Raw genomic sequence first — 23,838 nt, forward strand, 5'->3', positions numbered from 1 at the left:
CGCACCGCAAGGTAATTGGCTAAAAGATGGCCAAAGACGAGAAAGAAAAGGGCGGTGTAAATTGAGATGCGGGTCGTATAAGGAACGATGAGCGTTCCGAGCTGTAGATATTGCCCGAGTCAGCTATAACCATTACTCACAAGCTCAAAGGGTTTAATTTACCAAGACACCTGTCAACGCAACCACAGTTGATCTGCTCGCGTTTTTTAGCGTTCAATTCGCCTACGTCACCTTTGCCATTCACGGGTGAAGCGAAGTGGTCTGTGAGTGCTGCTTTTGATCCCCTGCTACGAGACTGCAGAGAGATCTCATAGCTCCGCTCATACACAACGCTGCGATTTGGAGAGTCGAGCCTGAAGGGATATATGGAGATGTGGGGATAGGGATATGCTGGTGAAATATGGGGATATAGTGTCTAAAACGATAGAGGTGTCATTGATGACGTCTGCGAGAAAGCGGAATGTTTTGGTTTCGGGGTATAGCGAGGTACCAAAGTAATAGGCGCCTATTATGGCTGGAGAGACGTCATCAGTGGTTGCGGAGTAGATAGGGAAAACTTACTGGTGAACCGCGAACAAACATCTTTCAGGACTGATAAAAGGAGCGCCTGAGTTGCTGATGCTGATGCATTGCCCACTCCAAAACCTGTACCATCGAACTGAGCTCAATTTGCATCTCCATTAAGGAGCGAGTATACCTTCGAGCGCGCCTCTGGAAGCCAGTAAACCTGACAAAGAACTGCAAAATTCCTGCACGTCATTGTACATTTGATAGCTGGGACGAAGGTACGGTCATGTTTGAGACCATGACGCTCACGCAGCAGTAGAGGCTACTGACTGCAGGTAATCTGCGTGGGTTTAGATGAGGGGGAGCTTGGATGGAATGCTATATTGAGGTGCTTACCAGGCGTGACAGTGTTTGGATATCCAGCTGGGAGGAATATCGCTGAGATGCTACGTCCTAGAGCTTGCAAGGGTTTTTCATTGAGAAGTCGATCTCGGGAAGTATCGGTGGTACGTGCGGTCTGTTGAGAAGCTGTGGGATGAGATAGGACTGGGAGGCTTGTTATCGTGCGTACCTTCTTGGCTGGGATATCGGTACTATGTCCAATGGTGGTGTAGAATATACGTCCGGTTTCATCCCTTTCTGCGACGACTGAACTACTGGCTGTCATTTTGTGGCACGGGGCAGTTTGATGACAACGCGGCTGGCAACCAGCTGGTTAGAATACGCTACTGACTAACTCTGACTTTGTTTAGTTGGAATTTGTAGAGCTGCAAGCTGCGTTTAGATGTATTTGAATTTGGGCTCAATGACCTTCTCGCGAGTTGGAGGCTGTTGGAGGCAAGAGAATTGTGGGACTTCTGCAGACGCTTAAGTTGACACACCTGTTTTGACCGTTTGAATCAAGCTTGATTCAAACGGGCATAACAGGCGTCTACACAGTGCAGGGTACAGTAATAGTGCTGTAGAGTACTGCGCTCTAATCTTTGAGATCATGAACAAGGTCTTGGGACGACCTTCTTCCTTTATTTGGTCTCTCTGATAATATGTATGGCCGAGAAAAGGTCATCCCTCCGCTGGGTCCGACTAAAAACCAGTTTACAAATTCCGTTGCTATCGACAGCCCCACACGACTAGCACAAACTATAAGTCCTGCTCATTATCTTCTGGGCGGCTCGCCATCGATATTAATATATTGGGCTGTAGCATCACAGGAATCAGACCAATGAGGTGAGTTGTTAGTGCCATTTTGATGAAAATATGCGCTATGCTAAATCCATCGTGCAATTGATGAGGTCTTACTAGGATGCTGTCCAAGGATGGGACTCCGCAGTGGGGTGTGCAACTGCGCATGCGGCGACCAATCCCCGGAGCAAGGATTCGGGCGAATTGAAGAAAGTACTGATCGGATCAAACAGTGAACGTCGAGGGGTGTGCATTTGCAGCTCAAGGTGAGTTGACTAGTAATTTGTGGCATTAACTTCCTTTCTAACTTGTATGATGGCGTGCCAACTTAATCTAGGGATGTGTCGTACTCTCCACATCAACTATGTATATTCAATCAGGCTGTGACAATTGATGCAAATCGAGTATGATGCGCCTTGTATCAGTTCTGTACTTACCGTTTGACGACATCCTTATCATACGAATAGCCGATGATCGAGGTGGAGGACTAGAAGGTGTGCAGAAGGTTGCACATACTCAGGACACGGAGGAGCAGGGACGTTGAAAGGTGTGCTTGAAGAAGTCGTATAGATGAGTCATCTGTCTGCTTCATTTGAACCTCCTTTGTTTTACATTCCAACGAAAGCACACCTTGTTGAACGACCTCGGAGGTGCTATCACATTCAGGCCTACGACACGGAGACTGCTGATGCCCATCGAGAGCCATTGAGATAGCAAGCTTTTCCCAAGGTCACATCACACCTAGGCCGTTGTCAGACAAGTCGTACATCATGCACCGGGTTTCATTTGATTCAGCGTAGAGGGGTGTGCATTGGGCAGCTGTGTGACCGGGGTGAGTCATCATACAATTAGGAACCCTGGGATATAGACACTGCTGAGGCTCCTCGATCAGGCCTACGTTTCACAACATTAGCCGGTTCAGTTTGAAGAACAACAAGTCAGGCTTCTTGCGATCATAACGGTGTGCCTGAGCTTTCTTTTTCTATGTCCTATCTTAGCGCTGTCTTAATCCGAGGATGGCACTGTATCTTCACCATACATCAAATCATGGATTCTCAACCAGGGTATATCTGGCTATGCAAACTAATGTAGGTCACCGGCGCAGCTCAGCTGCTATGTCTCTAGCTGCGCAAATTGATGCATCTACATTGCAGATTGAAGATTTTGCGCCCGCCATTTTTGGCATTTCTGATACGAAAGTTACAGTGTTCAAGTATTCCGCCCATACAACTGCTTCATAACCAAGACCTACGCTGAGCGCCTGGATAGAGTTCATCTTTCTTCATGTGAAAATATCTACTTCGGCCAATCAGAGCAGGAACGGTCATCCTCCGATCTCATTTTGATGATCCAAGCACTGAACGGTGGTATAAGTAGCGCAAAGGTTATCGTCATACGTCCACCAAGCACCCGCACCCATTCTCTACCAATATGACCATAGTCTTAAACGATCCCACTTGGTGGCCAAACATTAATGCAAATCGTATTCAAAGCTATTTTGTAGGTTCGTACAGAGTAGTCAGATTTGATGCTACCAATGCCTCAACCTAACCTTGACTGCGTTCTCTCAGTTGCCGCCGTTGTTGGAGTAACATATGATTGGGGTGAGCATGATAATATTAAAGGGCTGCTGATATCTTACAAGTATTTTCAGCACTTGCATTCGGACAAGAGGTATGTCAAAGATATGACCGGAGCAGCCATCTCTCTAAGAATGGTTTATAGATTGAACTGGTCTGGGTAAGTAGACTCTCATGTCAGAGGAGCACGATGAAAATACACTTGATTACAGATGCAACGCTGGTCCCTAATGACAGTTCTGTATCTTAGTGTATGTGGCTCGCCTGTCATGGTTGCCATGTGGTGCTGACTTGTAAGTATCCTAGGTGCGCTACCTTGGAATCGTATATGCTGCGTATGTTCGGAAGGTTGAATAATCGGCGCTGTGCTAATTGTCCGTCTCATAATCAGCCTGAACATGCTTGGGATGTCTCGTTATTGCATTCACTGTCTTTGCTTCTTCTGATCAACGGCATACAGGCAGTGTTACGACCATCTCGTTGACAGATACAGTGAGTCTTCTGCACAGATGCCTACTATTCCTCTCCAATTGACCGTGGTTCCATGTAGGAGTGGGTGTAACTTCTTAACATTTTCTTGGTTCACTAATGACTGCCACGTTGTACTGCCATAGATGTGAGTCTGTTTGGTGTATGCTACTCGAGGCTCGCTGACTGGGTTTGTCAGGCTTTACTACGTTCGCCGTACGGAATTGGACGAATATTTTGGTATCTGCGATGCTGTGGGGTGAGTTTGGCAATTGCGAGATCCCAGTGATGTTAACTTTACTGAAACATGCTGCTGCGCTGCAAGTCATCATCATCACTCGGTTACATGCTATGTATGAACAATCCAGAAAAATCCTGATATTTCTTATTTTCACCTTCCTGGTGGTCAACATCTTCGACGGAGTGGTTGTCATACTATTGACGATGTATGTTTCAGGAGGTACGCTTAATTGTGGATGAAAATACACGTGCATGAGGGTCATTGATGGATACCAGAGGAACTCATTCTGTCCGGCACCTATCAGTGTGCATTTGACTATACGGAAGATACCCTGCTTCTGCCTCCAATCACTTGGATACTTGGAACTGTGTGGGAGGTCCTCGCACTATGTCTCGCAGTGTGGATTACGGTAAAGCACTTCCATGGACCGCGACAAGGAGGGATTATGGAGGACTTTTTCACGGTGTTGATGAAAACTCACGTAGTTTACTTTGCCAGGTGAGCTCATATTGTGATCGTTTTTCCCTTTTCACACTAAAAGATCGGACGTGGTAGCTTTGTTGTTATTTCTTGTTTGCAGCTCATTGCTGATTACTCTCCAACACTCTCAAGCGTATGTCAATCTTTCACTTAGCTCTGCATGTGACCACGATTCATCATTGCTATAGGGCCAAAATCCTGTCGAAACTCAGACTTTTTATGGCTTGCTTGAGATCTTGGAGGTCGTGCAGATGTTTGTGCTGGGACCACGTCTGATCCTTAGCATTCGAGAGTATCACGCTAGGCTCGTGGCCGATTCCGACGCAGCAACTGGGATGACCTCGATCGTTTTCCAGGAGCGTGTGCATATATCGACTGACAATGGTGTGTAATGCTCAGTGAAGTCAGCGGATGTCTGGTGCTATACAAAGAGCAGGAGAATCTGCTTTCATACTTTCGTGATGGTATTGATTGGTGTTCCGAAGTATGTTTCAAGATGACATAGGTCTGGACGATGTTTCATCGTGGTACATAGTTCAGTGATTTGATATATGTGTTGACAAAGTTCAAATCGTTACCCCTACTGGCACTAGACACTTGCACCGACTGTGGGTCCTTTCTCTGTGATGGCAACCATTCATGCGATTGCTTGGGCGGATGGGTGCGCGAGAGCCAAGTTGAGCGACAGTGCACTGATCGATTGATTTAATTCGAAGGAATCCAGTCCTCTCGCTGGGCTGTATTGACAGACGCGACACTAGATCATTATCGTGAGTGAAGGCGCTCGGGAGCCGTGAATTTCCGCGTTCGATCGAGATCCAATTATGAAGATCTGAATACCAGATGATGTGCCAAATAGTGTGCGAGCTATCGGTATCTTGATGATGCAGGTAATGGGGACGAATTCACGCAGTACTTGGGTTACGTAGGAAAAAAATGTGGACAAATCCGGACTCGAACCGGAGACCCCCCGCATGCTAAGCGGATGTGATAACCAGCTACACCATATGCCCCACGGAAAGACACCTGTTTATGGATCCTATATCCATGATTGAAGCAGGAGGTGTAGTCGTCGTGGTTCTCATGCATTTCTCAAGCGTTGATTTTTGGGCGGTGTACTCTGGTGATCAGTACTTTGACTGCCGTATTTTATAGCGTAAGATGCACCTTGATTTGATATTTGGTTTAAGTTATCGTTCTCTCGGCGAATCCCGGGTGGACCTTGATCGTGTACTTTGCGAAGTTTCGTCACACTGTATTCCTGTCTTGATGGACGCTGTACCCACGACTCTAGTTGTACCGGTGCTGTCAACGGACATGTCAACTGCAGACGTGCAGATGAAAGACGAGACTACCGTAGAGGACAAGGCCGCTGAGAATGTCCAGTTAACCGAAACCGGTGAATCGGGCGCTGGTGAGCAAGGTCGTGAAACAACCCCGAACCCAGATGGACCCTGTACAAGCGAAGAGGTTCCAATGACCATAATCGCCCCGGACAACGGCAAGGAAGTACAAAAATCTAACTCGGACCCCCTTCCTGACGTCAATAGACCTCAAGAATCCATCATTACTAGAGATATTAGTATCCCACCAGTATCACGGCCACAATCTCCAGCAATGCCACCTCCATCACGTCCTGCTTCACGTCTACCACCAATGGGTTCTTTCCAAGTCCCTTCTCAGCCTTTGCTAGAGCGTCCCCTCAATGTCACAGATGCTTTGGGCTACCTTGATGCTGTCAAGGTACAGTTCCACGACCAGCCAGATGTTTACAACCACTTCCTTGACATCATGAAGGACTTTAAGAGTGGACTGTGCGTTTTATCTCTTCTTCCTAAATTCATTCCTCATATTTCTACAGTATCGATACACCAGGCGTCATAAAACGCGTCTCCCACCTTTTTAATGGCCATCCCGACCTTATCCAAGGCTTCAACACTTTCCTCCCTGTCGGTTATCGCATCGAGTGCTCTTCTGACCCACAACAGTCTTCTTTCATTACCGTCACAACCCCTACTGGCACGATGCTCCAGTCCACTCGTGACGATTCTTGGCCTTCTGCTCCGATAGCTCCTCCACCTGCCGTATTGGCTGAACCCGACGCAAACATGTACGGCAGTCTCGATAGCTCATCTATAGAACCAGCCGTTCAGTATGTCCAAAAGATAAAGCAACGCTGCGACGAGGCTACCTACCGCCGGTTTCTAGAGATTCTCGGCAAGTACCATAACACTACCGACGCCGTCGACGAGGTGAGCTTTCTGCCTTTCGCATTCAAATCAAATCCTAATTCATGTTTCACAGCGCGAAGTGTCAGCTGAAATTGCCCGTCTTTTCAAGGACGATCCCGATTTGCGCGCCGACTTCAGGATTTTCATGCCAGAGAAGAGCCAGGCTCTTTTTGACGAAGCGGAAGAAAGCTATATCACGGCCCCAACAGGACGTCGAACGCGATCAAATACGCCCTTAGATGGCAAGCCTGTCCGCCGTCGCACAGACCCCCAACCTCTCATCGAGCCCTCTGTCCCTCAAAAACGCAAGCGTAAGGCCAACGAACGGGACACTGTCTCCGCCGCACCTAAAGCTCCCTCCAAGGTGACACCCTGACTCCCGAAATACAAATAACTCACTGACATATCCAAGCTCAAACAGCCACCCCTCCCACCCTCTCTCCTCCCACCAGACGACACACACTTCTTCGACCGCGTCAAGCGTGCGCTGGGGAATCGAGACACTTACAACGAGTTTTTGAAGCTCGTAAATCTCTTCACCCAGGAGCTTATAGATACTGCACGTCTCGTCCGTGAAGCACGGAATTTCCTGGGAGACGCCGAGTTAATGCGCCAGTTTAGGGAGATTCTTGGCTGGGATGATAGGCGTGAGAGGGAGCGGTGGGTGCTGGAGGAGAGTCAGCAGCAGCAGACTTGGGCGAGGGCACAAGGTCAGGGAGGCTCTATGGTCGTCCCGATCCGCCCGGGCAGAGTTAGTGCAGGGCTTCAACTAGGAAGCTACCGTCGAATGCCAGCTAGTGTACGTCCTTACCCCTCTACTCATCTCATACTGACCACCACACAGGAAGCCAACGTCACCTGCGCAGGGCGTGACGAGATGTGCCGCGCAGTCCTCAACGACGAATGGGTCTCGCACCCCACCTGGTCGTCCGAAGACGCAGGCTTCATAGCACACAAGAAAAACATCTATGAAGAAGCTCTCCACCGCTCCGAAGAAGAACGCCACGAGTACGATTTCCACGTCGAAGCAGCCACGCGCACCATCGCTATCCTCGAGCCTCTCGCTGCCAAAATTGCCCAACTTCCGCTCGAAGAGCGATCTGCGTTTAAGCTGAAGCCCAACCTTGGAGGCTCGGGCAAAGCGGTGCATGCACGCGTCATCAAGAAGATATACGGACGCGAAGCTGGACTGGACGTTTTGCAAGCGATGCAAGATGCACCAGCCCTCGCTATCCCCGTCGTCCTCATGCGCCTCAAAGAGAAAGAAGAGGAATGGAAACGCGCACAGAGGGAGTGGAATAAAGTATGGAGGGAAGTAGACGCCCGGAACGCTTCTCGTGCTTTGGACCACGCGGGGATCGCATGTAAAGCCGCAGACAAAAAAGCTCTTTCAGCAAAAGCGCTAGTGGCTCAGATCGAAGCTGCGCGCGATGCGCAGGTGAGCCAGCGGGCTGCGCTTGTAGATCCGTTGTTTGCGCGTGCAAGGGTGCGGCATCAGCTGGCGTACGAGGTTGCGGATACGGGTGTCTTGCAGGATGCTGTGAAGATGGCGTTGTCGTTTTTGGACAGGACGCAAGGGCAGATCGGGGCTCCTGAGCGAAGACGCATCGAAGGGTTTCTGCGGACGTTCATTCCGCTGTTTTTCGTTTTGGATCAAGAGGTGTTTCATAGAGCGTTTGTGCTTGGAGAAGCGGGGGAAGTTGAGATGGGGGACGATGGGGATGATGGGGAGACAGGGAGTGTTGCGGGTGGGAATGGGGGGAAGAAGAGGAAGGGTGGGCTCGGTTCGGGTGGAGATCTGAGGAAGAAGTTACTGAAAAGCGAGCAGGCGAAGTTGACGGGGAGGAAGACGCGTGCGCAGGAAGCAGCATCCCCGTCTTCCTCGAGACCTACCTCAAGACCTGCGTCTCCTGCGATACCTGATGCGATGCAGGTAGATGCCGTCGAGGAGGGGGAACGGGAGCCTGTCGTGCCATTGCGCAAGGCATCGAGGAAGAATGTGTTCTTTGGGAATACTGTGTTTTATGTGCTTTTGCGACTTTTAGAGGTACGTGGTTTTTCTATTGATTCTCCACTTTTCCATCACTAACGTGCGTTCGTTTGACTACAGGTATTATACTCCAGACTCTTATTCTTCAAAAAGCTCAGTGCGCGCATCGCTATCGAAACGCCCAAATCAGCGTCTAAAGCGAAGTCGGTCGTTCCACCGCTAGGGATGCCGTCCCTCGTCGAACTCGCTCAGCTAGACGACCGTGCTGCTCATGCAGATCATTTCTATGATCTGATGCTCGAGTCGTGCGAGAGGCTATTTGACAATGAGATCGAACAATATGTGTTCGAGGAGCAGATGCGGTATATGTTTGGGGTGAAGGATGCATATCGAATATTTACGATCGATAAAGTTATTGGGTCGTTAATCAAGCAGGTGCGTCGTCCTCCTATTTAAGTTGAGATCATTATCTGATGATGTGGGCGTAGGTCCAGATTGTGTTGGCTGATTCTAGGAGTCAAGAGCTCTTTGAGCTTTTGAAGCGCGATCGGGCATTACAAGTGCCGACGATCCAAGATCAGCTTAATAGTCGACGATTTGCGGAAAATCTGCTTGGACCTGATGAGAACATTTTCCGTATAGATTGGGTGCGTCTTTTCTATTTTCAGGTCCTTTCGAGTATTCATGCGCGGTTGGAACTGGAACAGCTTCCAGACACAAAAACGATGACGATTCAATTGCTCGGAAAAGATGATTCGAGGATTGATGATTCAGAGATGTTGGCGGAGAGGTGGCAGGCGTATGTGGATTCGTTCGTGTCGGTGCGTGTTCCTTATAAAAGTCTTATCGCGTGGGTTGATGGGTTTGATACTTTACAGAGTCCTATCACAGAGGGCATATCACAGTCCCGCGTTGGACGTCCATTTCTTCGCAAGTGCGTATATGCTACTCTTCACTTTTCGCTCGCTCACACGCATACGAATGCTAATACTTGTTTTGCAGGAACATCCCTCCCTCGGCTACTGCTAGTACCCCAGCGGTGCTCGCGCGTAGCGCACTAGAAACGAAAGTATGCGTCCGGACCTATCGCTTGTTTTTCGTATCGGGTACGGAAGACTTTTTGTGGCGGATCCCGTCCAAGGCGGATTTAGTGACCTGCGGACGAGAGGAAGCGAGGCGGGAGCGGTGGATTATGAAGGCGAAGGCGGGCGAGTGGAATCCTGATCTTACGAAGAGCGTGAAGGAGCCGACGCCCGTGCAGGCTGGGAAGGAACAGATCCCTGTGTCTGTAACTGTGTCTGAGCCTGAGCCTGCGAGGGCGGTATGAGGTGAGGTGCTGGTGCTGGTGTTGGAGGCGGACGCGCGTGACCATTGTACATATGATTATTTTAATCTTTGTTATTGAATTTTTTGAACTACATATGCTCGAGTGTTGTAGAGATTCAGATCAGATGTGCTACGCTAGTACGTGGATGGTTGAAGTGAAAGAGATCTCTGGTACCATGGCCAACATCTGATCTTGAGTCTGGTACCATAGATACCTTCCACTTCGGCACATCGGATATGACTAGGAGGTCGATGCTCGGGCCTGTGCGGCTCGGCTTAGTGAAGACTCAGGACTGTTAATAAAACAATGCTGAGGTGGGGAGAGGCGCGCAGCGAGTATATATGGGTCTATGGAGGATCTGTGGCTGAGTGGCGAAGGGGCTGTATAGTACATAGTATAGTAAGAGGCAAAGATTGCTATGTTGGTGACACAGCGGGTCGGACGAGTTGCTCCTAGTGTCCTTACTTGCTTATTTGGTCTGAGATTCTCCTTTTTCTCTAACGTCGTGGTCAACTCTTTCAGTATTCAAGTTTTTGTCGTCATTGTTCGAGTCGCGCTCCAATTCGAGAAACCTCGTTCTAATGTAAACTTCAGCACCTCTTACTTGTTAGCCTAGCGAGTACTATATACCCTGTATCTGTCACTTTTCCGGATGGCCCAACAACACCTTGGATTCGTCGCAACACAACAGAAAAAAATGCCGGAATGAAAATGAGATGTACAGATTCCATCGAATCATCATGCATTCGAATGCGAACGCGCCTGAAGTTCAATATCTGTCAATTGAGAGTGTGATGTGGTTCCGGGCTCAGGGGAGTCGCAAATGGTGTTGCAAAACCGTAGGTGCATCCGAGTCACGAGGATCGTATGCATGACGATTTGAAATGTTGCAAACATATTTGAGGAGTTGAACTGCGTAAAACAAGTATCAGGATCCCCAGCCGACGTCGAGTTGGATTCGGGTTTCTACACACCGATAGCAGTTCAAAGGCTAAAAGATTGAGCACAGATAGCGCTAGAATTGAAAGATTAATTCCGTTTTGACAGTCATGAAGGTACTACTTGCTTAGCCCAGTTCCGAAGTAAAAGATGTTGTGTTGTAGAAGGATATTGAGCAGCCGATACCCTCTTTCGCGGTATGCCCAATATACACGAATCATGGTGAGTACCATGACCTCTGGCAAAAAGTGAGGACTCGACTACATTTATGGCTTCGTGATCTCACCAAGCTCGAATGCTGCTATAAGTGACCAATTATATGCAGCCTTTGTGTCGTGGGATAGTGAGTAACAACCGCCACCTATGTCTGATAGTTGGACTGTCGTCGACCTACACTGAGCGATTTACATGTGGTTCTTCTTCAAGACACTCACGTTCCGACTGGCCCCAAACCTTCAGTATTATTACCATGTTCAATATCGTCAGGCACTGAAGTGAGGTATGTCAGAGTACAGAATGTGGGAACGCAACTGTATGCGCACCAGTCCCGTTAACAACAAAAGGCCCAGAATGGATTTCTTTTGTCCCCATAATGCATAGGTACGAAGGATGAAGATACCTGGAGATCCTGTGAGTATTCTGCGTGAATACACTATAAACATCATAATACTTTCTGCACCGGTGATGCACAATGCAGCAGTACCTGAGGGACGAACTTTAAAGCGGGACTGGGAAATTCTGTTGTTGCAATACTTACAATACCACATTGACTGTAGAATTTTACAAGTCTATATCGGTGAATCCTCAGGATGGCAGATGACATTGTTCCCAACTAATGCTCACCACAATATTTTCATTCGGGAGATAGTTCACTTCAGTATCCTGATTAGCTGCAAGTTGACGACAGAGCATGCCATTTGGACTCACTGCATAAGTGTACAGAGAGCATCAAGGCTGGCATGTATCTCGTCACGATATAAAGAATACTTCCTTTGCTCCACCGTGGCCGATGAATCAAAGATACCTATACACAACAATCAGCCTGTCTATAGACATGCTATCATATCTCGCAAAGATGAAATCACCTCCTGGTCCAAGATTAGGAAACAATCGTAGACCTGTGACAAGATATTGATGAATGACGGCTGGACGAACGGCAAGATCGCGCACCCAAGAAGCCACCAGTGATGCTAGCGCGAACCCTGTTAGCTATGAGATATTGTTATGGTCGAAACGATGGCACCGAAAAAATACTGCCAGTGCCAAGATTATAGATATGAGTGAAACGAAGATGTCAACAAATATCAGTCACTTACATTCTGGGACTGGATGATGGTTGAGAGATTAATGAAGGTTTGTGAGTCCATGTATAAGAGAGAGTAGGATGGAGGCGCTAGTATAGAGCCTGGTAGGCAGAATATATAACAATTCTGATCAGGGTCAAGCGTGACTCACCAGGCCTTCAGCCAACAGCACCATGATAAAGCAACATGCCAAGCAAGGGTCGACCGGTCAAATATCTTTGACTGCTTCAAGGCACCTCAGCACGATAGAACGCAGAGTATCAGATGTGCCACGGACTTCATAAGTACTCGGGGCCCTCAGCACCCGGGCGCCGCCCCTCGTAATGATACCATAAATCTCAAATCCTGCGGGTCGATTTCCTATTATTCCATGCAATGTCTACGATTGCTAATAAGCAGAAAGTTCACAACAATCGAACGGCATGCTCACCTGACATTGAAAAAGTCCAAGCGTATGCAGAGCACCTAGAAATGATGTTTCTTACAAGTAGAATAAAAGATGACTTCTGGACGGGAGGAAGCGTTGGATTATGAATGCGAAGACGGGGGAGCGGAGTCCTGATTTTGTGGTGAGGAGGTGAATGAGACGACTTAAGGTACAGACCCTGTCATGTCTGGTCTGAGCCTGAGCCTGGGAGCGTTGTTACCTTGCGAAGCAAGGTCAGGTTCACATGGATCATTTTATGTGATTTCCAAATAATAGTAAATACAGTGACGCCATACAACGTGATACGATGATGCGAACTTATCACCTACCTCCGATTTCCCTTCCAATACTTGTCGTTTTCTGAATAACAAAGTAATAACTTAGACCGTGCAACTCCCTCGCGCCCAGAGCTCTGCCCACAGGGCGAAGCTAGCGCGCTTCCCTTCCAATATTCGTCGTTTTCGGACAACTCCCTTTTTTGTTAATATGTTGGTAATAATGTGATGAATAAATAAAAATTAATCCTATAATTTCACGCCGCGACCCTAAACATCGTATTTACTATCTATCTATCGAAACACCATGCAACCTAGCGTATTTGAACTGCTAAGTACCTCAGACAATCAATGTGCTTTCATTTTCAGTGAGTATAGACTGAGAATTACTGATATCGTTCTGGATCCCAGAGAGCCAAAGATTGGGAGCAACGCTGTGGAAGCAAAGAGAGCATTCTTGCGTTATCCCCCTGCATTTGTTATCATTCACCTCGACTTCTGCGATTTGCCGCCATTGCACGGACTTCTGCCTCAGCACATACCAGTGTTACCTTGCGAAATTAAATTTTCCATGGGCACAGGTCCTTCTACAAGAACCACGCGGCGTCAACTCCCTGTAACACCAGCTTACGCATTTACCGACTTTAAAGCACAAGGACAGACGATTGATCATGTTTTAGTGGACATTGGAAGAACGACATGTTTTCGCCTATCTCCCTTCAATGCATACGTCGCACTATCCAGAAGTCACGGCCGAGAATGCATACGTCTTCTCAGAGACTTTGACAATGATCTATTCCTTCAACATCCAAACGAAGACCTTCGGATAGAAGATAACAGGATTGAGCGACTCGCGGAGGAAACGAAAAAGCGTTTCTCGAGGACAGACAGTCTGACAGAAAACAAGGTACCATAGTGCAGTACACTGAAAGAAACAATGTAGTAGTAGCTATATAGTGATGTCAGAAGAAATCCTGGGACGAAGCCAGACTAAACGAGTACGATAGAGCTAGAAAAAGACGGAATGTGAGCAAGGTCCACGTCGGCAACGCCGACCCCTAGTTTCCAAAGCTGGGACTCCTTCAGTTTACTGATGAGCTGCTCGGTCCACCCATCCAACGAGTCAGGAAACCATTGAATTGAGCAAAGACAAGTTTGTGGGGCATCTGAGGACACAAAAATTACCTGAGTTGGCTGGTGCCCTTACGTGCGATCCCCGACACTCACTACGTTTAACGTTGGCGATGGAGGAGAAACAAAAATCACACACGGAATGATCCGATTACCTCCGGTCTCCCGGTCCCCATGTCCCTGCGTCTATTTCTTATGTAAGTAAAGTCCTAGTGGGTTCATGCATACCTTCAACATCTTGAGCGTTCTGATGACTCTACATGGTTTTTCTTTCCCGAAAATTATCATTCCACATCCGTTCCTAATATGCCCGCGTCTGTCATTATAAAAGCGGCTCGAGTGCCGCTAGAACTACGTTAGGAAGTTCAGACGACGTGCGCAGTGTACAGAATAGGTTCGACGAGGAGGGTTTTCCGGTGGATGCTGTCTGGTTGAATATCGAGTGTACAGCGGATCACGAGTGTTGATAAGACGTTTATAGATCCAGTGGAGATGACGAGGGATGTGGAGGCTGTTGAGCGGAAGGTCTGTTTTGTTTTATTTCGTTCTTTCTTTTATCCTTTGTGGTTAATTTTGCGCTCATGAGTCATGTATATACCTCTCAGATGGTAACCTTCGTGGACCCCAGTTAAAACGCTCAAACGACTACCCAGTAATTGGGTTGTCCGTTCCTCATCTAATTCGCACTGTAGCTCTGGACACACCAGGTGGTGTATGATCTAAAAGTGAACCAATAATGCAGAATTCTGAACCATTTCACGCCCTGGATCTCATCAGGCCTCGCAGAATCATGTCTCAAAGACGCATCTGTACCTGATCGTTCAAGGTGAATTTGTTAACGCTGTGATATCAAATACCATGCACTTGCGACTTTCTGTCGGATTCAAGATGCTACTCTGGTCACTAGTTGTATGACACGAGGCAGAAAAGCAAACAAGATGAGTATTTAGGAATGAATATGTTAAATTCTTGAAGGACTTTTCGCCAGTCGTTTACGATCATTGTTGATACATTGCGCTCTCTCCTGGAGCTTCCGATTTGTCCAAGTCCAGCAATCGTACGTCAATTAAATGTCATCGCATGAAGATGAACATCATGCTACCGGTCAGTGGAACGATCTGTTAGGCAGTTAAAGTCGACGTGAATTTTGGAGAATATAGTAGCGAGTCACCCCAGAGAACAGAGTCGGTACCCACCAGGTATAACTGGATGTGAGCAGAGCGCCGCATATGGGTGTTCCTGGATACAGAGTTAGAATTTTAAAAAGAAACGACACAACTGAACCCACCTATCAAACTTGCGAATCCTACACAAGCGATCCCGTGACAAGTTAGAACACTGTCGAAATAATCATAATACCCATCAAGAGCAAAGAAACAGATCCCCATCTGCGCGCTATAATCCAAATTAATTCAAACCTTCCATTTCAAACGGTCACTCACGGTCACCCAAGCTCAGAGAGGTCAGGTGTCAAAAGAGCCATAGGTGGAGTCGCATCGCATTGCCCGCATGAAATAATGAACCCATCTGAAACTTAGACACCATATTGAAAAAAATTACTTACTCAGCCCTGAGATATACTAAGCCGTACGCCATGCCAAGCACAACGAAGGAACGTCCCTCCCTCGGCTACTGCCAGTACCCTTGCGGTGCTTGCATGTAGCACACTAGAAACGAAAATATGCGTCCGGAGTCCGGACGTACCGCTTGTTTTTCGTATCGGGAAGACTTTTTGTGGCGGATCCCGTCCAAGGCGGATTTAGTGACCTCTGGACGGGAGGAAGCGAGGCGGGAGCGGTGGATTATGAAGGCGAAAGCGGACGAGTGGAATCTTGATTCTGTGAACAGCGTGAAGGAGCCGAAGCCCGTGCAGGCTGGGAAGGAACAGACACTGACGAGGGTGCTGTATAGTCGTACATAGTAAGAGGCAAAATAATATAAGTATGTCAGTGGGTCGGACGAGTTGCCCCTTGTTTGGTTTGAAATTCTCCTGCTTCTTCTCTAACATCGTGGTCAACTCTTAGGTTGTTTGAGTCGCGCCTCAATTCTGAGATGTCTGATAATTTTCAACTGAGAAACCTCGTTCGTAAACTCCAGCAATGTTATGGACCTCTTACTTGTTAGCCTAGCAAGCACTATACCACCCTGCATCCGTCACTTTTTCCTGATGGCCCAACAACAGCTTGGATTCGTTGCAACACAACAGAAAAAAATGTCAGAATGGAAATGAAATGTACAGATTGCATCGAATCATCATGTATTCGAATGCGAACGCGTCTGAAGTTCAATATCTGTCAATTGAGAGTGTGATGTGGTTCCGAGCTCAGGGGAGTCGCGAACAGTCTTGCAAAACCGTAGGTGCATCCGAGTCACGAGGATCGTATGCATGACGATTTGAAATGTTACAAACGTATTTGAGGAGTTGAACTGCGTAAAAAAAGTATTAGGAAGCTCAGGCTACATCGAGTTGGATTCGGGTTTCTACACACCGGTAGCCATTCAATGGCTAGAAGATTGAGCACAGATAGTGCTAGGATTGAAAAATTAATTCCATTTTGACAGTCATGAAGGTACTACTTGCTTAGCCCAGTTCCGAAGTAAAAGATGTTGTGTTGTAGAAGGATATTGAGCAGCCGACACCTTCTTTCGCGGTATGCCAAATATACACGAATCATGGTGAGTACTATGATCTCTGAGGCAAAAAGTCAGCACTCGACTACATTCATGGCTTCGTAATCTCACCAAGCTCGAATGCTGCCATAAGTGACCAATTATATGCAGCCTTCGTGTTGTGAGATAGTGAGTAACAACCGCCACCTATGTCTGATAGGTAGGCTGTTGTCTACACTGAGCGATTTACATGTGACTCTTCAAAACACTTACGTTTCGACTCCTTCCAAACCTTCAACGCTATTACCATGTTCAAGATTATTAGGGACTAAAGTGAGGTATGTCAGAGTGCAGAATGCGGGAATGCAACTGTATGCGCACGAGTGCAGTTGACAACATAAGGCCCATAATGGATTTCTTTTGTCCCCATAATGCATAGGTACGAAGGATGAAGATACCTGGAGATCCTGTGAGTATTCTGCGTGAATACACTATAAACATCGTAATACCTTCTGCACCAGTCATGCACAATGCAGCAGTACCTGAGGGACGAACTTGAAGCGGAACTGGAAGATTTTGTTGTTACAATACTTACAATACCACATTGACTGTAGAAGTTTACAAGTCTATATCGGCGATTCCTCAGAATCGCAGGCGACATTCTTTCCGACTAATGCTCACCACAAAGTTTTCATTCGGGAGATAGTTCACTTCAGTATCCTGATTAGCTGCAAGTTGACGACAGAGCATGCCATTTGGACTCACTGCATAAGTGTACAGAGAGCATCAAGGCTGGCATGTATCTCGTCACGATATAAAGAATACTTCCTTTGCTCCACCGTGGCCGATGAATCAAAGATACCTATACACAACAATCAGCCTGTCGATCAACATACTGTCATATCTCGCAAAGATGAAATTACCTCCTGGTCCAAGATTAGGAAACAATCGTAGACCTATGACGAAATGTTTATGAATGACGACTGGACAAACAGCAAGAGCGCGCACCCAAGAAGCCACTAGTGATGCTAGCGCGAACCCTGTTAGCTATGAGATATTATTATGGCCGAAATGATGGCACCGAAAGAATACTGCCAGTGCCAAGATTATAGATATGAGTGAAACGAAGATGTCAACAAATATCAGTCACTTACGTTCTGGAACTGGAGCATGGTTGAGAGATGAACAAAGGTTGGTGAATCCATGTTTAAGAGAGAGTCGTATGGAGGCACTAGTATCGAGCACGGCGCTGCGCCTGGTAGGCAGAATATATAACAATTACAATCAGGGTCAACATGACTCATCAGGCCTTCAGCAACAGCGCCATGATAGAGCAACATGCCAATCAAGGGTCGACTGGTCAAAGATCTTTGACTGCTTCAAGACACCCCAGCATGATAAAACGCAGAGTATCAAACGTGCCACGAACCTTATAAGGGCCCTTAGAACAGACAACCCGGAACTTGCCGACAAAACAGGGCCAGGTGAAATTGACGCGGCCCTGCCGCGCCTGCCGCGGTCGTGACGCCTGTGACGCGGCACTGTAACAAATTCCTATGTACAGATCATGTTCACACAACTTCATATCGCATTCCAAACACTTTGAATCATTGTTGATGATCAACATATGAGTGTCTGCCTGCTTACAGGCTCTATAGTGCTATATTTACCTCTCACCAAATTTACAGTGCTTGTCCTCTGCGTTCATACTACCCTAGTATGCATATTGTGTGTCAGTCCTATATTGTTGCATTACCTTCAATTCGTTCATCTATGTTGGTTTTCAGACGCAGGGTCAAGTGTTGTCTCACTGCGTCAAGCCTCGACCTCACCCTGCCAAGCTCGATCCACTCTCTATACCCTGCACCACCACGTCAAGCCCCAACCATGGCATGTCAGAAGCCTCGTTTAGGCTGGGTCAAGCATCACTCACACCACGACAAGTTCTCCCAAATATCCTCGCAGTCTCTGTACTAATACCAACATCCACACTCTATGCCGCGTCAAGCTTTCAAGGCCTACTACAGTGCCGCGTCAACCATAGCACATGCCGCGTCACATGCGCGTCACGCCGCGTCAAACCTCGTCACTGCCGCGTCAAACTTCATTCATGCCGCGTCAGACCTCCCTAGGCCTCACCATCTCCACATGCCGCGTCAAACCTCACCACCTCATTTGTCACGCTGTCCGTATAACTTAGGTATATTTTATTTTCAATCTGTCATAATGATTGATATTCTAATAGTGTTCCTTTTCATCCTGACAGAATTAGACGTCGTACACTGTAATTGTCTATAGGCAGTGATAGATTTATTTTACTGAGCATTCTTTCGTTTTGTCTCCTCTGGCCTAGAGAAGAAACCCTTATTATCGCGCAGATGGCTTGGGCTGATCTCATGATAAGCTATCCTACCAATAGCTTCGTGGCTGACGTCGACCTCGAGTGTCTGACCGCACTAGAAGCAAGGATGTTCGAGGATTCCGAAGAAGCAGGACCTGCAGGCAATCAGCAGTGGGGTTTGGATGCTGGCCAACATCACAGGCGATAAAATGTGTATCTCGGAATTCCTGATGAATAGGTTTCTGCAAGAGATTATAGTGAGAGTGAACTTGAAGTGAGGAAGACATTACCTGCTTCGTTCGATAGATCTCTAACTTATGTGATTGACAGCGCGGCCCTTTATTCAGTGATAACTCTGATGCTACATCTTTGGAGTCTGCAGACGAGCTATCCGAAGCTGTAGTTCCTTCTCTGCCGGCCGAAGAATGTCCGCCCGTTAAACGTCGATGTGCTCCACAGGCTCGAAGGGTCCAGAGAGGGAGGAAAAGAAAATAGTCATTGGCTTATGTATACCTAGTTGTACATGGCCCTATGGCAAATAAAATCACAAAGGAATGGTCGTGAATTCGTCCAACTTGATCTGGAAGTCGAATATAATGGCGCGTCAAGGCTCGTCAGTGCCGCGTCACGGCCGCGGCAGGCGCGGCAGGATCGCGTCAAAATAGCTACGCCCGACAAAACACACCCAGACATGTCCCTCAGACTTTGGGGCGGAGTCTGCGCAGACTTAACACAGACCGGCCAAAATATTTCCTACATGCCCTCGGCGCCCTTACATACCATCCCCGACACACTGCGTTAGCGATGGAGGAGGTCCAAAACGACGCATGTAGTGTGTAGAATAGGTTTGACAAGGAAGGTTTCCTGGTGAAGATGACGAGAGATGTGGAGGCTGTTGAGCGGAAGGCCTGTCTTGTGTTGTTTCGTTATTTCTTTTTGTTATGAATCTCGCACTCACGTATATGCCTTCTAGGTGGTGACCATCGTGGACCCCACTTAAAACTTGTAATGTATGGGTTGATGAGTTCTGTTACGGAGGGTATATGGCGGCCTATTGTCAGCAGAGCGGCACTGTTTAATCTCGAGGCGAAAGCTTGGACGAACTAGCCTTACGGTTTTTAGGACCACGACTTGCCAGTATCCGTATACTCATCGAATCATTTAACGATTGGAACAACAATAACGCAGGCAACACAGATGTAATAACAGCTTCACTCATGGCTCAACTTCAACAGCCTGAGTATCTAATGGTAATACATCCACGCGCTGCTTTCTTAGAAACTTGTATCGCATGATAGTGAACACCATGCTACCAGCAAGTGAAACGATCTGTTATGTAGTCGAGAGCTGACGTGAATTCTGGAGAAAATAGCAGCGACTCACCCCAGAGAACACAGCCGGTATCCACCAGATATAACTGGCTGTTAGCAGAGCGCCGCATATGGGTGTTCCTGGATAACGGGTTAGCATATGAAGCAAAAAACGACACCACTGAACCCACCTATCAAACTTGCGACTCCTGCACAGGCGATCGCACAACAAGTTAGAACACCATCGAAGTAATTATGATACCCACCAAGAGCGAATAAACAAATGCCCATGCGTGCACTACAATCCGGATTAGTTTGTACCTCCCATTTCAAATGGTCACTCACCCAAGCTCAGAGAGGTCAGGCGTCAAAAGAGCCATAAGTGGAGGCCCCATCGCATTGCCTGCGTGAAATGATGAACTTATTTGAAACTTGGGCATCGTATGGGGAAAAATTACTTACACACCCCAGAAACATAGCCATACACCACGCCGAGCACAACGACGCTGGCCAAGCTACTCAACCCAATCATGCCAAAAATGAGCACACCACATGAGAATGACGACATTATCATCAAGTCCGGGACTCCCGTGAATGCCGCAATGAACCCTGATGTAAATCGCCCTAAGCAACTGGACCCATTTAAGATCACTAACTAGAAATTCTGTCAGAACGCGAATGACTTGCGTAGTGCTAAAAACCCACAGAGTAAAACGAAAAATTGATGCTGATACCGTGCTTGATGGAGTCCAGTTGAAAGAAGAATAATGGGTAGTAGAAGCTGATCTGGAAAATAAAGCCCCTGCGGGATGGTTATTTGGAGGAATCAGAGAGAATGTGCGTAGCAGGTCTCACGCTGTCATCATGAGTACAAATGGTAGATCATGAATACATTTTCTAGACGCCACGATATAATTCACCGGTGTCGCCGGCGGATCAAGGCGAGTTCGCATGCATAGACATGCAGTTAAGAGAAACAAGCTGACCAACCCTGCGCTTACACGGACGCCATTGGCGAAACTCAGAGGGCCGTTGAGGAGGTTATTTAGCACGATCGGATGGATGATAGCACCTAGCGATGTGCCTATAGCTATAAATGTCATAACCAGTGTGCGCCTGCGTCGGAAGTGATGGGAAATAATAGCCATGCTAGGGATGTATGTGAGCCCAAATGCGATACCCAAACCTAAGCCTTGCGAGAAGAATATCTAGAACTGCGTCAAAAAATGAGATTTTGAAATTGAGGAAGTTACCTGGTAGTATTGATTAGGCTTTGAAAAAGACAACAAGAACAGAGATAAACTCTGCAGAAGTGATCCGGTAATCATGAGATGGTAACTAGCGAAGCTTGCTGAGTGTTATGGAGAACCCCCAACAAATCTATACTCACAAATATCCTCGGTCATGTAGCGAACCTGACACGAGGCCAACGGTCAGGAGTAAAAAAGCGCTCGTGCTCCCGATCCATCTACAAGTCTTGAAGGTTTCCGCTATGAAAATGCAAGTAGAAACTCACGATATAGCAGACGATGTCTCATTTGTTAGGTAGTGTTGAGTATAAAAGTCTGGAGGGCAATGCGTTAAATGTCCCATGTTCGCTTTAGTCTGCAACAATACCTTGATAGACACCAAATGAAGCAGCATACCTGTCAACTCGAGTTAGTTACAGAGCTATTCCCTCCCAGCACCGAACTCACCCCACCCCGCAAAACTGCACAAGAAAGCTAAGTAGGTCAAGTTAGAACCAAGCCTCGCGTCCAAAAGAGTATGAGTCTTCTTACGCTCCAAAAGCAGTGGCCCAACCTGTCAGACCCCCTTCGACAAACTCATGAGGGTTTGAGGGCCAATCTTTGGTGACTTGACATACGTCCGATGTCACTGGGCACCCTTTTTCCTCTTGGAGGCTTGTCTCTTTTGTATGAACTGTTCGAGATTCAGATTCGGCTGCCATCCAGGGCTGGGAGAACTGACAATAACAATAAGTACAGTATCTTGGGTATTTGTATGCACATGACCATATGACCGTCAAGTCGGACAACTGACGCGGTGGTAACGTCAAGATATCGACTTTGACGGGGTTTATATGATTAGAATCTGCAAATAGACATTTCTTCGGGCCTAGTCGACTCTTGAAACAAGGATACAGCAAGACTAAGGTTGTTGGCAGAACCCGGAACCGGTCTGGAAAAACTGTTCAAGTTGTGCTTGGTCTATGGCAGAACTCACGCAAACTTTGAGCTCGTTTGGTAACTGTTGCGTAAGCCCAAATTTCGAAATACAAATCTGTGCGTTGCTGTCAGTTTTTCGTAGGCAGCTTGAACTCCCTATGCGAAGGAGGGTGACGTGTTACATACATTGATTATCTCTGCGGAAGCATAGTATGGTACGTGAAAAGCTGAGCTCAAGAACAGGTGAGTCTTGAAGCTTCTAAAGCTTGAAGATATCAGTCTGGCAGAATTCCAACGTATTCAAGACTCGCGGAGATGTCATGTGGGTCTGATAACACATTTAATTTTGAATTCCATAGAACATAAAAATCAACTCACGTCAGGTGGTGTGGTATGCTGGAGAACGCCCGCTCGCGTCATTGTTCCAAGCAATTCCAAAAATCATCTACTCAAGGTCTTTGCCCTGACGATGCTCTCGATTATAGGGCATAGAGCACGCATTCTATGATCTCGGCACAACACAATCAGTGCAATGGTGTAATCTCTCAATTGACACATTTGAAACACTGAGAAAAATTTGTGCCAAAGATATTTAAAGTGACGTTGTTCGAAAATCCTTGCACTTCAACAATTATCGTATAGGACTCGGAGGCCGTGCTCCTGTGCAGCTCTGATGGAGGCAGCAAGCATGTATACATCATGATACGACGAAGACATGCAAAAGCGCAGATTCCGAGATCTTCTCCGCAGTCGCATCATTTGGCCAGGAGAAACGTGTTTTGAGCCAAGGCGGAGGAGATACAGTGCCGTTGGTTGTGGATGGGAAAATAACCTGTTTTCTGGCTGGAGTGACTGTCGCCAGGCCACGGGAGCGAGTTGATGCACGGTTTGTGCGTGGTGGTACATATGGAGTACGGCTTCTAGACACGTACAACCTAACGCAGGTGTGAAAGGTAAGTGAACAACATATCCATCTCATTGTGCTCACCATTACACCCGCCATAGACATGCTGCCATAAAGCATTGTACTCGAAAGTTGTGGTCAACGCTTACTGTGACGCACTGAGAAAGCGGGACTAGGCTGGTCACAGAGACGGTTGGGACACCAGAGAACCAGAGCAAGAGTCAGCATGCTGCATAAGACATAGGAAACTATTGAGACAAGTTTGTGGGGCATCTGAGGGCACAAAGATTACCCGAGTTGGCTGGCGCCCTTACATACGATCCCCGACTCTCACTGCGTTAGCGTCGAGCGATGGAAAAGGGCTTTACGGTCGAACAGAAATCACCCTCGGATTGATCCGGTTACCTCCGGACTTCCGGTCCT

The 23,838-nt window shown here is 47.3% G+C and overlaps 6 protein-coding genes and 1 non-coding gene across 7 annotated transcripts; 2 read left to right on the forward strand and 5 right to left on the reverse strand.

Annotated features, from left to right (window-relative positions):
• Positions 1–215: 215 nt before the first annotated feature.
• On the reverse strand, positions 216–1,412 carry F5891DRAFT_1282626 (vitamin B6 photo-protection and homoeostasis-domain-containing protein). The gene is made up of 6 exons (XM_041370545.1): positions 1,079–1,412; positions 904–1,024; positions 838–847; positions 698–774; positions 562–645; positions 216–514 (listed from the first exon to the last, which is right to left on the reverse strand). Exons 1-6 carry the CDS (start codon positions 1,172–1,174, stop codon positions 321–323), a joined length of 582 nt encoding a protein of 193 aa, XP_041217788.1. The 5' UTR covers positions 1,175–1,412; the 3' UTR covers positions 216–320.
• A 3,985-nt stretch (positions 1,413–5,397) lies between these two features.
• F5891DRAFT_t126 lies at positions 5,398–5,471 on the reverse strand. The gene has a single exon. It is a non-coding gene; the product is annotated as a tRNA-Ala (tRNA).
• Positions 5,472–6,075: 604 nt separating this feature from the next.
• On the forward strand, positions 6,076–10,006 carry F5891DRAFT_964831 (uncharacterized protein; the record flags this gene model as incomplete). Its single annotated transcript, XM_041376120.1, has 11 exons — positions 6,076–6,272; positions 6,320–6,710; positions 6,763–7,053; positions 7,111–7,488; positions 7,534–8,736; positions 8,800–8,886; positions 8,932–9,114; positions 9,168–9,326; positions 9,387–9,500; positions 9,558–9,613; positions 9,682–10,006. 11 exons carry the CDS (start codon positions 6,076–6,078, stop codon positions 10,004–10,006), a joined length of 3,384 nt encoding a protein of 1,127 aa, XP_041217789.1.
• A 677-nt stretch (positions 10,007–10,683) lies between these two features.
• On the reverse strand, positions 10,684–12,519 carry F5891DRAFT_121001 (uncharacterized protein). The gene is made up of 15 exons (XM_041369160.1): positions 12,401–12,519; positions 12,262–12,350; positions 12,189–12,198; positions 12,116–12,135; positions 12,031–12,063; positions 11,873–11,969; positions 11,789–11,817; positions 11,703–11,733; positions 11,616–11,648; positions 11,488–11,564; positions 11,380–11,434; positions 11,232–11,324; positions 11,073–11,183; positions 10,981–11,021; positions 10,684–10,918 (listed from the first exon to the last, which is right to left on the reverse strand). Exons 2-15 carry the CDS (start codon positions 12,310–12,312, stop codon positions 10,745–10,747), a joined length of 855 nt encoding a protein of 284 aa, XP_041217790.1. The 5' UTR covers positions 12,313–12,350; positions 12,401–12,519; the 3' UTR covers positions 10,684–10,744.
• A 687-nt stretch (positions 12,520–13,206) lies between these two features.
• Positions 13,207–14,015, forward strand: F5891DRAFT_1071506 (uncharacterized protein). The gene is made up of 2 exons (XM_041363293.1): positions 13,207–13,304; positions 13,363–14,015. The coding sequence occupies exon 2, from the start codon at positions 13,523–13,525 to the stop codon at positions 13,865–13,867; it is 345 nt and encodes a 114-aa protein (XP_041217791.1). The 5' UTR covers positions 13,207–13,304; positions 13,363–13,522; the 3' UTR covers positions 13,868–14,015.
• Positions 14,016–16,243: 2,228 nt separating this feature from the next.
• On the reverse strand, positions 16,244–18,130 carry F5891DRAFT_120823 (uncharacterized protein). The gene is made up of 13 exons (XM_041369110.1): positions 17,847–18,130; positions 17,774–17,783; positions 17,701–17,720; positions 17,616–17,648; positions 17,458–17,554; positions 17,374–17,402; positions 17,288–17,318; positions 17,202–17,234; positions 17,074–17,150; positions 16,966–17,020; positions 16,664–16,774; positions 16,572–16,612; positions 16,244–16,509 (listed from the first exon to the last, which is right to left on the reverse strand). Exons 1-13 carry the CDS (start codon positions 18,030–18,032, stop codon positions 16,336–16,338), a joined length of 897 nt encoding a protein of 298 aa, XP_041217792.1. The 5' UTR covers positions 18,033–18,130; the 3' UTR covers positions 16,244–16,335.
• Positions 18,131–20,163: 2,033 nt separating this feature from the next.
• Positions 20,164–22,294, reverse strand: F5891DRAFT_1213533 (major facilitator superfamily domain-containing protein; the record flags this gene model as incomplete). The annotated part of the gene is made up of 14 exons (XM_041369252.1): positions 20,164–20,362; positions 20,417–20,484; positions 20,535–20,552; positions 20,610–20,641; positions 20,689–20,746; positions 20,806–20,998; positions 21,049–21,145; positions 21,199–21,551; positions 21,597–21,681; positions 21,734–21,811; positions 21,860–21,908; positions 21,961–21,989; positions 22,041–22,067; positions 22,125–22,294. The coding sequence occupies 14 exons, from the start codon at positions 22,292–22,294 to the stop codon at positions 20,249–20,251; spliced, it is 1,371 nt and encodes a 456-aa protein (XP_041217793.1). The 3' UTR covers positions 20,164–20,248.
• Between the last annotated feature and the right edge of the window lie 1,544 nt (positions 22,295–23,838).

The sequence above is a fragment of the Suillus fuscotomentosus genome, assembly GCF_016647785.1.
Source record: "Suillus fuscotomentosus strain FC203 chromosome Unknown F5891scaffold_141, whole genome shotgun sequence".
Lineage (NCBI taxonomy): Eukaryota > Fungi > Basidiomycota > Agaricomycetes > Boletales > Suillaceae > Suillus > Suillus fuscotomentosus.

Excerpts from the sequence above, each read along its gene's own strand:
- F5891DRAFT_1071506 (XM_041363293.1), top strand. The coding sequence starts at position 13,523 with ATGGGCACAGGTCCTTCTACAAGAACCACGCGGCGTCAACTCCCTGTA.
- F5891DRAFT_120823 (XM_041369110.1), bottom strand. The coding sequence starts at position 18,032 with ATGTTGCTCTATCATGGCGCTGTTGCTGAAGGCCTGATGAGTCATGTT. Across the intron at positions 17,649-17,700 it reads CATCACTAGTGGCTTCTTGG|GTCTACGATTGTTTCCTAAT; the intron begins GTGCGCGCTCTT and ends ATTTCGTCATAG. Across the intron at positions 16,775-16,965 it reads GGTTTGGAAGGAGTCGAAAC|AGATCATAGTACTCACCATG; the intron begins GTAAGTGTTTTG and ends TTTTTGCCTCAG.
- F5891DRAFT_121001 (XM_041369160.1), bottom strand. The coding sequence starts at position 12,312 with ATGGACTCACAAACCTTCATTAATCTCTCAACCATCATCCAGTCCCAG. Across the intron at positions 12,064-12,115 it reads CATCACTGGTGGCTTCTTGG|GTCTACGATTGTTTCCTAAT; the intron begins GTGCGCGATCTT and ends ATCTTGTCACAG. Across the intron at positions 11,970-12,030 it reads TCCTAATCTTGGACCAGGAG|GTATCTTTGATTCATCGGCC; the intron begins GTGATTTCATCT and ends TGTTGTGTATAG.
- F5891DRAFT_1282626 (XM_041370545.1), bottom strand. The coding sequence starts at position 1,174 with ATGACAGCCAGTAGTTCAGTCGTCGCAGAAAGGGATGAAACCGGACGT. Across the intron at positions 646-697 it reads TTCCAGAGGCGCGCTCGAAG|GTTTTGGAGTGGGCAATGCA; the intron begins GTATACTCGCTC and ends TCGATGGTACAG. Across the intron at positions 515-561 it reads TGTTTGTTCGCGGTTCACCA|CCATAATAGGCGCCTATTAC; the intron begins GTAAGTTTTCCC and ends ACGTCTCTCCAG.